The sequence below is a fragment of the Dreissena polymorpha genome, chromosome 1 (genome assembly GCF_020536995.1).
Source record: "Dreissena polymorpha isolate Duluth1 chromosome 1, UMN_Dpol_1.0, whole genome shotgun sequence".
Taxonomy (NCBI): Eukaryota; Metazoa; Mollusca; class Bivalvia; order Myida; family Dreissenidae; genus Dreissena; species Dreissena polymorpha.
The window spans coordinates 148,888,676-148,902,189 of record NC_068355.1 but is presented as its reverse complement, the minus strand read 5'-3'; the positions used below and the strand labels follow the sequence as shown (position 1 = coordinate 148,902,189).

The 13,514-nt window shown below is 38.5% G+C and overlaps 1 protein-coding gene across 9 annotated transcripts in view; it reads right to left on the bottom strand.

Annotated features, from left to right (window-relative positions):
• LOC127855107 (muscle M-line assembly protein unc-89-like) overlaps positions 1-13,514 on the bottom strand; it is a 190,624-nt gene that overhangs the window by 87,378 nt on the left and 89,732 nt on the right. For all 9 annotated transcript variants that reach the window (XM_052390504.1, XM_052390534.1, XM_052390478.1 and 6 more), the window contains exon 4: positions 9,537-9,697. In XM_052390504.1, the coding sequence (XP_052246464.1) occupies positions 9,537-9,697 (161 nt within the window). The remainder of the gene's footprint in view (positions 1-9,536; positions 9,698-13,514) is intronic.

Here is a 13,514-nt window from a genome sequence, read left to right as displayed (position 1 = left end):
ACCAGACAGCTACATTGAGCAGGCTGATCTGGAGCTACTCTGTATTCTGACAAGAGCAACAACCTTGCACAACTGTATAGTGGACAGCGTAGGTCCTTACCAGACAGCTAGATTGAGCAGACTGATCTGGAGCTACCCTGTATTCTGCCACAAGAGCACCAACCTTGCACAACTGTATAGTGGACAGCCTTGGTCCTTACCACACAGCTACATTGAGTAGGCTGGTCTGTAGCTACCCTGTATGCTGCCACAAGAGCAACAACCTTGCACAACTGTATAGTGGACAGCCTTGGTCCTTACCACACAGCTACATTGAGCAGGCTGGTCTGTAGCTACTCTGTATTCTGACAAGAGCACCAATCTTGCACAACTGTATAGTGGACAGCGTAGGTCCTTACCAGACAACTAGATAGAGCAGTCTGGTCTAGAGCTACTCTGTTTTCAGACAAGAGCACCAACCTTGCACAACTGTATAGAGGACAGTGTAGGTCCTTACCAGACAGCTACATTGAGCAGGCTGGTCTGTAGCTACTCTGTATTCTGACAAGAGCAACAAACTTGCACAACTGTATAGTGGACAGCCTTGGTCCTTACCAGACAGCTACATTGAGCAGGCTGGTCTGTAGCTACTCTGTATTTTGACAAGAGCACCAACCTTGCACAACTGTATAGTGGACAGCATAGGTCCTTACCAGACAGCTACATTGAGCAGGCTGGTCTGAAGCCACTCTGTATTCTGACAAGAGCACCAACCTTGCACAAATGTATAGTGGACAGCCTTGGTCCTTACCAGACAGGTAGATTTAGCAGGCTGGTCTGGAGCTACTCTGTATTCTGACAAGAGCACCAACCTTGCACAACTGTATAGTGGACAGTGTTGGTCCTTACCAGACAGCTACATTGAGCAGGCTGGTCTGTAGCTACCGGTACTCTGTATTCTGACAAGAGCAACAACCTTGCACAACTGTATAGTGGACAGCATAGGTTCTTACCAGACAGCTACATTCAGCAGGCTGGTTGGGAGCTACTCTGTATTCTGACAATAGCACCAACCTTGCTCAACTGTATAGTGGACAGCGTAGGTCCTTACCAGACAGCTACATTGAGCAGGCTGGTCTGGAGCTACTCTGTATTCTGACAAGAGCACCAACCTTGCACAACTGTATAGTGGACAGCCTTGGTCCTTACCAGACAGCTACATTGAGCAGGCTGGTCTGGAGCTACTCTGTATTCTGACAAGAGCACCAACCTTGCACAACTGTATAGTGGACAGCATAGGTCCTTACCAGACAGCTAGATTGAGCAGGCTGGTTGGGAGCTACTCTGTATTCTGACAATAGCACCAACCTTGCACAACTGTATAGTGCACAGTGTAGGTCCTTACCAGACAGCTACATTGAGCAGGCTGGTCTGGAGCTACTCTGTATTCTGACAAGAGCACCAACCTTGCACAACTGTATAGTCGACAGCGTAGGTCCTTACCAGACACCTACATTGAGTAGGCTGGTCAGGAGCTACTCTGTATTCTTAGAAGAGCACCAACCTTGCACAACTGTATAGTGGAGAGCGTAGGTTCTTACCAGACAGTTACATTGAGCAGGCCGGTCTGGACCTACTCTGTATGCTGCCACAATAGCACCAATCTTGCACAACTGTAAAGTGGACATCGTAGGTCCTTACCAGACAGCTACATTGAGCAGGCTGGTCTGTAGCTACTCTGTATTCTGACAAGAGCACCAACCTTGCACAACTGTATAGTGGACTGCCTTGGTCCATACCAGACAGCTACATTGAGCAGACTGGTCTGTAGCTACTCTGTATTCTGACAAGAGCACCAACCTTGCACAACTGTATAGTGGACAGCGTAGGTCCTTACCAGACAGCTACATTGAGCAGGCTGATCTGTAGCTACTCTGTATTCTGACAAGAGCACCAACCTTGCACAACTGTATAGTGGACAGCGTAGGTCCTTAACAGACAGCTACATTGAGCAGGCTGGTCTGGAGCTACTCTGTATTCTGACAAGAGCACCAACCTTGCACAACTGTATAGTGGACAGCGTAGGTCCTTACCAGACAGCTACATTGAACAGGCTGGTCTGGAGCTACTCTGTATTCTGACAAGAGCACCAACCTTGCACAACTGTATAGTGGACAGCGTAGGTCCTTACCAGACAGCTACATTGAACAGGCTGGTCTGGAGCTACCCTGTATGCTGCCACAAAAGCACCAACCTTGCACAACTGTATAGTGGACAGCGTAGGTCCTTACCAGACAGCTAGATTAAGCAGTCTGGTCTAGAGCTACTCTGTATGCTGACAAGAGCACCAATCTTGCACAACTGTATAGTGGACAGCGTAGGTCCTTACCAGACAGCTACATTGAGCAGGCTGGTCTGTAGCTACTCTGTATTCTGACAAGAGCACCAACCTTGCACAACTGTATAGTGGACAGGGTAGGTCCTTACCAGACAGCTACATTGAGCAGGCTGGTCTGTAGCTACTCTGTATTCTGACAAGAGCACCAACCTTGCACAACTGTATAGTGGACAGCATAGGTCCTTACCAGACAGCTACATTGAGCAGGCTGATCTGTAGCTACTCTGTATTCTGACAAGAGCACCAACCTTGCACAACTGTATAGTGCACAGAGTAGGTCCTTACCAGACAGCTATATTGAGCAGGCTAGTCTAGAGCTACTCTGTATGCTGACAATAGCACCAACCTTGCATAACTGTATAATGGACAGCGTAGGTCCTTACCAGACAGCTACATTGAGCAGGCTGATCTAGAGCTACTCTGTATTCTGACAAGAGCACCAACCTTGCACAACTGTATAGTGGACAGCCTTGGTCCTTACCAGACAGCTACATTGAGCAGGCTGGTCTGTAGCTACTCTGAATGCTGACAAGAGCACCAACCTTGCACAACTGTATAGTGGACAGCGTAGGCCTTACCAGACAGCTACATTGAGCAGGCTGGTCTGGAGCTACTCTGTATTCAGACAAGAGTACCAACCTTGCACAACTGCATAGTGGACAGCATAGGTCCTAACCAAACAGCTACATTGAGCAGGCTGGTCTGGAGCTACTCTGTATTCTGACAAGAGCACCAACCTTGCACACCTGTATAGTGCACAGAGAAGGTCCTTACCAGACAGCTAGATTGAGCAGGCTAGTCTAGAGCTACTCTGTATGCTGCCACAAGAGCACCAACCTTGCACAACTGTATAGTGGACAGCGTAGGTCCTTACCAGACAGCTACATTGAGCAGGCTGATCTAGAGCTACTCTGTATTCTGACAAGAGCACCAACCTTGCACAACTGTATAGTGGACAGCCTTGGTCCTTACCAGACAGCTACATTGAGCAGGCTGGTCTGTAGCTACTCTGTATGCTGACAAGAGCACCAACCTTGCACAACTGTATAGTGGACAGTGTAGGTCCTTACCAGACAGCTACATTGAGCAGGCTGGTCTGGAGCTACTCTGTATTCAGACAAGAGCACCAACCTTGCACAACTGTATAGTGGACAGCATAGGTCCTTACCAGACAGCTACATTGAGCAGGCTGGTCTGGAGCTACTCTGTATGCTGACAAGAGCACCAACCTTGCACAACTGTATAGTGGACAGCGTAGGTCCTTACCAGACAGCTACATTGAGCAGGCTGGTCTGGAGCTACTCTGTATGCTGCCACAATAGCACCAACCTTGCACAACTCTATAGTGGACAGCGTAGATCCTTACCAGACAGCTACATTGAGCAGGCTGGTCTGTATCTACTCTGTATTCTGACAAGAGCACCAACCTTGCACAACTGTATAGTGGACAGCGTAGGTCCTTACCAGACAGCTTCATTGAGCAGGCTGGTCTGTAGCTACTCTGTATTATGACAAGAGCACCAATCTTGCACAACTGTATAGTGGACAGCGTAGGTCCTTACCAGACAGCTACATTGAGCAGGCTGGTCTGTAGCTACTCTGTATTCTGACAAGAGCACCAACCTTGCACAACTGTAAAGTGGACAGCGTAGGTCCTTACCAGACAGCTACATTGAGCAGGCTGGTCTGTAGCTACTCTGTATTCTGACAATAGCACCAACCTTGCACAACTGTATAGTGGACAGGGTAGGTCCTTACCAGACAGCTAGATTTAGCAGGCTGGTTTGTAGCTAGTCTGTATTCTGACAAGAGCACCAACCTTGCACAACTGTATAGTGGACAGCGTAGGTCCTTACCAGACAGCTACATTGAGCAGGCTGGTCTGGACCTACTCTGTATTCTGACAATAGCACCAACCTTGCACAACTGTATAGTGGACAGCGTAGGTCCTTACCAGACAGCTACATTGAGCAGGCTGGTCTGGAGCTACTCTGTATGCTGCCACAAGAGCACAACCTTGCACAACTTTATAGTGGACAGCATAGGTTCTTACCAGACAGCTACATTGAGCAGGCTGGTCTGGAGCTACTCTGTATTCTGACAAAAACCACCAACCTTGCACAACTTTATAGTGGACAGTGCAGGTCCTTACCAGACAGCTACATTGAGCAGGCTGGTCTGTAGCTACTCTGTATGCTGACAAGAGCACCAACCTTGCACAACTGTATAGTGGACAGTGTAGGTCCTTACCAGACAGCTACATTGAGCAGGCTGATCTGTAGCTACCCTGTATGCTGCCACATGAGCACCAACCTTGCACAACTTTATAGTGAACAGTGTAGGTCCTTACCAGACAGCTACTTTGAGCAGGCTGGTCAGGAGCTTCGCTGGCAGCAGTGGCATTTCGCACATGATGCGGCTCATTATACAAATAAACTTCTCATGGATTGCCTGCCTAAAATTGTTGACTCATTTTTTCAATTTAGGAATTAATGAAATTTGCAATAATGTCCAAAATGAAATAAAGATGATGTAGATGATTCAAAACGAGGAGGAATTCGATTTTTATTATCAATGATAGCATGCATTTTCACATCATTTGTTTAACCTAAAAATGCTACTTCATTAATTAACTGAACAATTTATGGGATAGAACAAAAACGCTTTGCTATTAACAGAATAGTTCCATTCTCCTGAGATGCTTATACAATTTCATATGAAGAAAATTTGATTCATGTTCTAATTAATGTGCTTAATGAGAATATGACATTGAACATTCAAATGATGTTAGAGAATTCCTCTTCATAATCATATTTGAGAATTGCAAATTCCCCTTTTATACAGCAAGATCTTGAAAATCAACTGTCTTCACTACTCCAAAAACTTAAACATTTCAAAATCTATTAACAAATGTTCACACAAAATAACCAATGGTATACATTTCAACATAATGAATGAATGCTATTATGGTTCTTATCTTAATTTCTCATAGACTGAATGTACTTCTATAATGGACCACTCACATAACAATAAAGTTCCAATGAGCAAAAGACTTTTATATCACAATATATCAATGCCATAAGGGTTTGTACAAATAGTTTGTTCCTAAGTATCAGTTATTTAAAACCACCTAAGATCAAGGTTTTGGGTAATGCACCGGAAGGCTGTTCCATGGGGTGACAAACACACCTAGGATCTTGTATGTACCTTGTCTTTTATGTTCTTAAACACACAATTTCCAAGGGGGAATGAAAATCACACTGTAAATTGGAATTGGTTTTGTAATTATACAATTTGAAACTTTATTTGCCCAAAATGTAATTGACCCACAGCAAGGGGAGTAGAAAAAAATCTACTTTTCCACTGAAAATTTAAGATGACAAGAAAAACTTGTCCTCATTCAAATCTTATTCTCCAAAACAAAAATAAAATTTAAAAAAAAAACACATTTTAAAAGCATATTTTTTATTATTTGCTCTTTTTTGAACAACCACTCCGTATAACTAACTTGACTATTTGTCCATTTTGTAAAACACAAATTTTTCACATTTAAATGTGAACACTGGAACAATGGAAGTCACAGAGGGATTGGACTTGAAACCCTTATCCAAAATGGTCTGAAGTTTAAATTGTCTTGAAAATGGGTAGCCCTGTCCCAAAGTTGGTAGAAACTGACCCTCATTTAATAGAAATTCATATTCAATGATACAAACTTTAAGAGATTAAAAATTGCCATAAGTTCAAACATGAGAAAGCAAAAATTATTTGAATTAAATATTTGATTTCTGTTTTCTTTATAAACTTAACAATAAACTGAATTTAACATGTTTTTATAATGTATCTGAAATGCTTCCAGAAGCATTATTTTGCAAATAACTATTTTGTTAAGAAATTGAAATATTGAAATTGTTACAGCTGATAACCATTACTATTCTAGTTCATACATGCCATAATTTTTTAGGTCCAAAGCGGGACATTCCATAAAAAATTGTCGGGACATTTGACCAAAAAGCAGGACACCTAAAACGATCTATCATTCCACGTTTACTATAGTCAGTATAGTACTAACAAAAACTCTTGATACTTTTATTCAAGACATAAAACATCTGATATGAAGCATGAAATCTTAAACATAACAATAACAGTTTTATTAAATTAGACAATAGCAAACAACGAAGATAATATTCATCTGTTTAAGAGTACAAAATCTAGAACATTACGACAACAATACTCATTATATTAATTTCAATGGCAAACATTAACGCAGGGGAGGCTATCCAGTTGACTGAAAGTACGGGTTACAGTACACTATCTACCGAACAGTTACATCAGTTACACACGGAATGCGCGGCCGTACACATTTCCGTATTTTGTTTTCTTCCTATATACACAGATTAAACTGAATTGTGAATTGTCAGGCGCTGTATTGGGGTAGTGTCAAACTGTCATGAATAACAACACGTTGTTTTTATTACAATAACACAAGACAAGATGGGTAACTCTTTTACTGTTTGTTGCGATGTTTTTTTAAGCATGTGTCCATGCGCAGTTTGTTACTTGTCAATTGTCGCGGCTTAATTGGAGTAGGGTCAAACTGTCATGCATAGCACCTCGTTGTTTTTAGCTTAATTGGAGTAGGGTCAAACTGTCATGCATAGCACCTCGTTGTTTTTATTACAATTACACTAGACAGGATGGGTATCACTTATTGGACTGTTTGTTGCGATTTTGGTATATTGCACATTCGGAATATCCCGCTATATTGGAACTAAACATTAAATGTAAAAGACTCTATTATGACGTAGCGTTAATTTTACAAAACAATTGTTTTGTAAACCGTTTCAAACAAATACAAAATAAACACATTTTCAACATTTATTTCATTATAATAAAACTATCAATAGCAATAAGCGACCACTATCTTGAAGACCACCATGGTGTGAATGCCTGATGAAATCAATAATTAGCCGATAAATCGCTGATAAGGTGTCATAAACAACACTGGTACACACGATAAGTAGAATCGGATTGTTAATTGGAGGGCAATAAAGGGATTAGCGGTGTTAAGTGTTAGCGAAACAGAGCTTGAATAGCGAATTTTATTGGGAACCTATACACCTTACATCGTTTTTTACGAATGTCGGGACAAATCGTCTCATGGCGGGACGGCGGGACAAAGGGCCCAAAAGCGGGACTGTCCCGCCGAGATCGGGACGTATGGCATGTATGTTCTAGTTGTCAGAGGATAAGTGAGATGGAAAAGTACATTAGCCTGACATCAACAACTCCCGAGTCAGGCAAGTTGGGCCAATGAATTGCACACCCCTTTCCATATCAATCGTTCAAATCAACTCTAGGCAACTGAGTTGTATATGACTGAAATCATCATTGGCATCATCATCATCATCATCATCAAAAACAACATTACTATGATTCATCAATGATGAAACATAATTATCTTGCCATAATTTTCATTCTTTATTGACTTCAACTTATTTGTTGTGTACTTTTAAAGTTTACATGAAAGAGAACAGTTTTGTAAAAATAGGCTACAAATCATTCAAACTACCTAACCAGCCATTTAAAGATTCTTAATTACTACCAATACTTAAATATTAAGGCTGGCTGGCATCCAAATAGAATCTTATATAGATCTTCCATTTGAGTTCTCTCAATAAGTCTGCTGGGTTTTTTGCATAAACTATTGACGCACAGTATTATAAACCCTTCTTAAGAGGTCTTTGTGACATACAATTTACACAAGAAACTGTTTTTGCATAAAGAGACAGGTTATAATCACTACACTGTTCACACCGAAAAAAAACATTCAATATTCTTTTTAGGGTATGAAAGGACAATTTCCAATTGATGAGTATAAAGCTTTGATACCTGTTGACACAAAAGAAGCCATTTAATCAATTAGCTGATAAATTTAATCTATAGGGAACCCTTGTATAATGATTTTTGACATATATCTGTTTGACAATCAGCTTAGAACAAGTGCAAATTTTCTTGTTGCTGATCAGATAGGATTTACTGATATTAAACATGACGTCATTCATAATGTGGACTAAACACGGGAACCATACTGGGCCCAGTACTGAAACATTTTACTAAACCAGTCTTTCTCAGAATCATATTTTTAAAGTGGTATGTTTGTTAAAAAAAACTGGACTACTGTATTACTATAGGAATTCAGGTTTTATTAGTTGAATACCTTATTTTAATTAATGAGAAAAAGCAGGAAATTAAATCAATTTTGAATGCATATTTATCAGGGCAAATAGTCAAGGTTGGTAAAAATCATAAAATGATTGCATGCAATTTAACACAGTATTACAAGTGATATCACGGTGTTTTTAAACTAACTTGTCGGGAAAAAAACCAGTATTTAGGATGCATGTCAATGAAAAACCAGACTTCGTCAATGCTCACGGTGCCTATACCATGTGACTTTTTAAGATCTGTGTTGGGAGAATAAAGCGCGACCCAGTTAACATTTTTGAGGATGTCTTTTTAAATATTTCACCATTTTAATGGGATTAAGTGGAGAGCCCGCTCATTCGTAAGAGTTTTCTATAGGTATCATGATTATTTTAAACAAATTAGTATTTTTTCAGTAAAGAGCAACCACGCGTTTGATTGGTTAGGGAAATGTTGGATCAGTGTGGGGACCTCATATTACAAACGTGTGGTTGCACTTTACTGAAAAATACTTATTTGTTTAAAAAAATCAAGATACCTAGAAAACTCTCACAAATGAGTGGGCTATCCATTAAAAATGGTAAAATATTAAAAAAGACATCCTTAAATATGTTATCTGGGTTGCGCTTTATTCTCCCAACACAGATCTTAGAAAGTCACGTGGTATAGGCAGCGTGATGCTAATCTCTGCTTTTATGCTACTTTCACTTGCAAAAATGTCCCTTTTTAAGTCCAGCTTCCATGAAGAAGAAAAACATGGCTTCATGGCAACATTTTTAGGTAAGTATTCCTATTGCTTTTAGGCATCAATAAAATATGCAAAGAGAAAGTGGCTTCATGGAAACCTGTCTTTACCATAAATCCACTATTACTAAAGACGACAAGGCCCTCCTGAATTAATCTCTATGGAATACAAGGAATACATATCCATACATATTTTTTTTGAAACCTTTACCTGTCTCCGAAGATGTTCTATGGTCTGCTTCTCTTGGACTGGTACTGCTAGGCAATCCGGGCCATTTTCCCTGTTTGATGGGTCGCCATGGCTCTCGGTGACTGACACTGATCGTCTTGGAAGCTGTCGGCGCGATTCACTTCCAAAACCACCTTCCAACGCTAAAATGAAATGAAATTGTGTTACGAGCTGAAACCTATAATCCTCAAAAAAAAAAATGTTTAAATAATACATTTCACAACATTCAAAAACAAGTTTCCTGTTATTGAAATGTTGGGACTGTAAACTAGGTTGTAATATACTTAGTATAACTAATAAAAAAATGTAATTATTAGTTTATTCCTTTTTTCAACACTTGCACATTATAATAAGAATAATTACTTAAGTTACCAATAATTATCATATTGATACTCTTAAGAAACAGCATCTATACAATCTTTTTGCTACAGTAATAAATGTTCATAAAATGTTTTATGAGTAGTATGTTTGCGGTGAAGCCTTTATATGCATTTAAGTATGACGCAACTTTGCCACCAATCCCTACGCAAACACAGAGCTGTTTGCAATTATCGCAAAACAACATGCCAATAATTCAATCAAAGATAAAGTGAAAGTGACGAAGATCCCTTTCTTCAAAAAGCATAACATCCGATCAACTCCTGCATGCCAGCTTTTATAAACCTAACAGCAATAATATTTACCTTGATTTGTAAGATCTTTGGATCATTTTTTAATCAGTGGAATTTAAAAACATTTATTTACCATAAGCACACACCAATCAATTTTAATGACAAATTAAAACAGTGTAAATTTTCTAGCAACTGTGAATGAATTTGGTTACAATGCACCTTGCAGTACCATTTGATTAAGAGAGAAGGGAGGGTTTATAGGGCTTCATAACACTATATCTGACAAAACTCTGGGCCAGTTACAGAGCAAATGAAAGGAACAAATTGACCAAATGAAACCGCAAATGGGTGTACAATCATTAATTATGTTATTGATTTGATTAATTACAATCATAAAATAAACATTCAAATATACTAACAATGGACAGGTTCAGAACCTTACTTAGAAATTAATAAAATCAAATCTTATGCAATGTGTTGTTTGCATTATTTATGTTTTTATATGTATTTTTCTGCAAAAATGCAATCCTGCATAGGGAACAATAAAGCCATATAAATACTCAGAATCAACAAATATTTTGTAAAATAAACTTAACCAATAAAAAATCAGTGTTTCATATAGCAATATTCAAAATTTCAAAGCTTGATGTGGTCTGGTAACAGATTAAACAAGATACAAAATGCTCATTTAACATTTTTGTGTCACAATATATTCCATGTGAGTTTCCTGCGAGGATATTCGAACATTTACAAGCAAACACAAGATTGGCTTCAGGCAGTGTCTGAAGCACAATGTAGTTCTCATGAATTGCCTGAAGCCAATCTTGCTGTAGTTCTCATGAATTGCCTGAAGCCAATCTTGCTGTAGTTCTCATGAATTGCCTGAAGCCAATCTTGCTGTAGTTCTCATGAATTGCCTGAAGCCAATCTTGCTGTAGTTCTCATGAATTGCCTGAAGCCAATCTTGCTGTAGTTCTCATGAATTGCCTGAAGCCAATCTTGTGTTGGCTTGTAAATGTTTGGATATCGTTAATTGCCTGAAGCCAATCTTGCGTTGGCTTGTAAATGTTTGGATATCGTTGCTGGAAATTCACATGGTAGATATTGTCACACAAAAATAACAAGAGCTTTGTGGTCAGAAACAGATGCCCCCAAAAAACAGGGCCTTGATACAAGGTTTTTGCAACAAAACTGACCATAAAAGTTATTCTTATCATATTAGTTTGCCACTTAAATAAGTTTTTAGTTGAAAAAGAATTATGCACTTCTGTTAAATCATTGTTATACTAAATGTGGTGAGAATAATATCGTAATATAACTATCACGTCACAATGATCAAATAAAATCGATTAATCATTGTTGCAAGAGAAAGTCAGCGATAATCCATTCTCTTTCCAGAAAATTGAAGTCACTGATTCAGTAGATAATCATTGAAATGACTATAACTTAGATTAACTCAGTCGGCAGTCAGTGGTTAGCATCTGTGTTTGTTTATTACACAGTTTAAAACACTTCACTTTGTTTATATTGTTTTACATATAACCTGTTTGTTGTGATATTAATATAATATTTCAATCTTTAAAATTAAATAAAATTATGTTGTCGCAATATATTTCATATCTTTGTCCTTTTGTAACAATTTTGTTAATAGATTGTATACACAACTGGCCTCTAAGTGTGACCTTGACCAGACAGATTAAGCTATGGTATTCCTGTTGCACGTGACACACACTTAAGTCATACTATGACCAAGGCCAATACATCCGGAAATGTATCAGGCGCAATGGTGGAGTCATTGCTGAGTTTTCCATGGAAATTGTGTGAGGCCAATATATCTGTGAAAAATCAGGCCAATTGGTCAAACCACTCACGTCAATTATCAATCGGACATTGATTTTCACATTCAATGTCACAGTGACTTTGATCATCGACCTAAATTTCAATAGGGGTTATCTACTGTTCAAGGTCAAAGCATCTGCAAAATTTGAGACCCATCACTAAATTCTTTGATGACAAATCAAATGGAAACCAATTTAACACTGGTAAACGATTTCACACTTAGGGTGACAATGACCTTGACCTTTGACATAGTGACCCCAATTTCAATACGGCTGATCAACATTCAAACGCCACTGCACATGGGAAGTATCAAGCCAAATCCCTCAGTTCCAAAGTTATTGATCAGAAATTTGTTTCAGTCTTAGTGTGACAGTGACCTTGACCTTTGACCTCGTTACCCAATTTCAAAAGGGATCATTTACTGGCAAAGGCCAATGCACATGGGAAGTATCAAGCAAAGTAATCTGTAAACATCATATTGATCTGCAACAAACTGGTCTACCGACAGACCAACCAACATCCAGCAAAACAATATACCCCCTCTTCTTTGAAGGGGGGCATCAAAAGGAGCATTTTGTATCTTGTAAAATCTATGTTACCAGACCACATCTAGTTTTGAAATTTTTGCTATTGCTATAAGGAAAACTGATTTTATGTGTAAACTGTATTTTTCGTAATATTATACGAAATATTTGTTTTGCTTTTTGAGTGTTAATGTTAAAAAAAACCTAGATTGCATATCTTAATTGGAAAAACAAAACATGACAATTGTCTTAGATGCAAACCAAAAATATGTTTTTTGTTTTTTTAAAATCTATAATTAATACTTTTTAAATAATCATTGAGTATAAAAGTTATTAACATGCTATACCATCATTTTATTGTAAGTAGTTTATATGAAATATCAATTACAACTCAAAGCTGAAACTGAAACAATTCAACATACAGAAATAAATGCAAATAATAGCATGTGTAATATAAAATATAAAAAAAAACACATAAACAGAAAAAACAATAAAACTACAATATTAAGTAACTTACGCATGACTTTGTTTTGTATCATCACTTTCAACGTAAATAAATTTAGATTTTCAATTAAGGCATGTTTCAATATTCCTCTAGATAAGAGAATAGACCTCTGGCAACCATATTAGTTTCAAGATCCAATTATTAATGTGACATTGTTTACACACAAATGTGAATTCAATATCAATCCTGCATCATATTTTACCATAATTACACTGACAATGTGATACACAGATAGAAAGGAAATCTGAAGATGCTCTTACTGTGGGGTTCAGACTGTGACCTTTTTTATGCCATTAAATGTAAATCAATCTTGGTCTTTATAACTACGTTAACCTATATGGATACATTATGCATAATTTAAACCAATTTTTTGTCCTATTTCATTCAACAGATTAGACCAGTTTAACACCTTACTGGAACTGCATTATGAAGGACTTCCATAGCATTCAGGGATATTACAACTCACAAACTGTATCCTTTA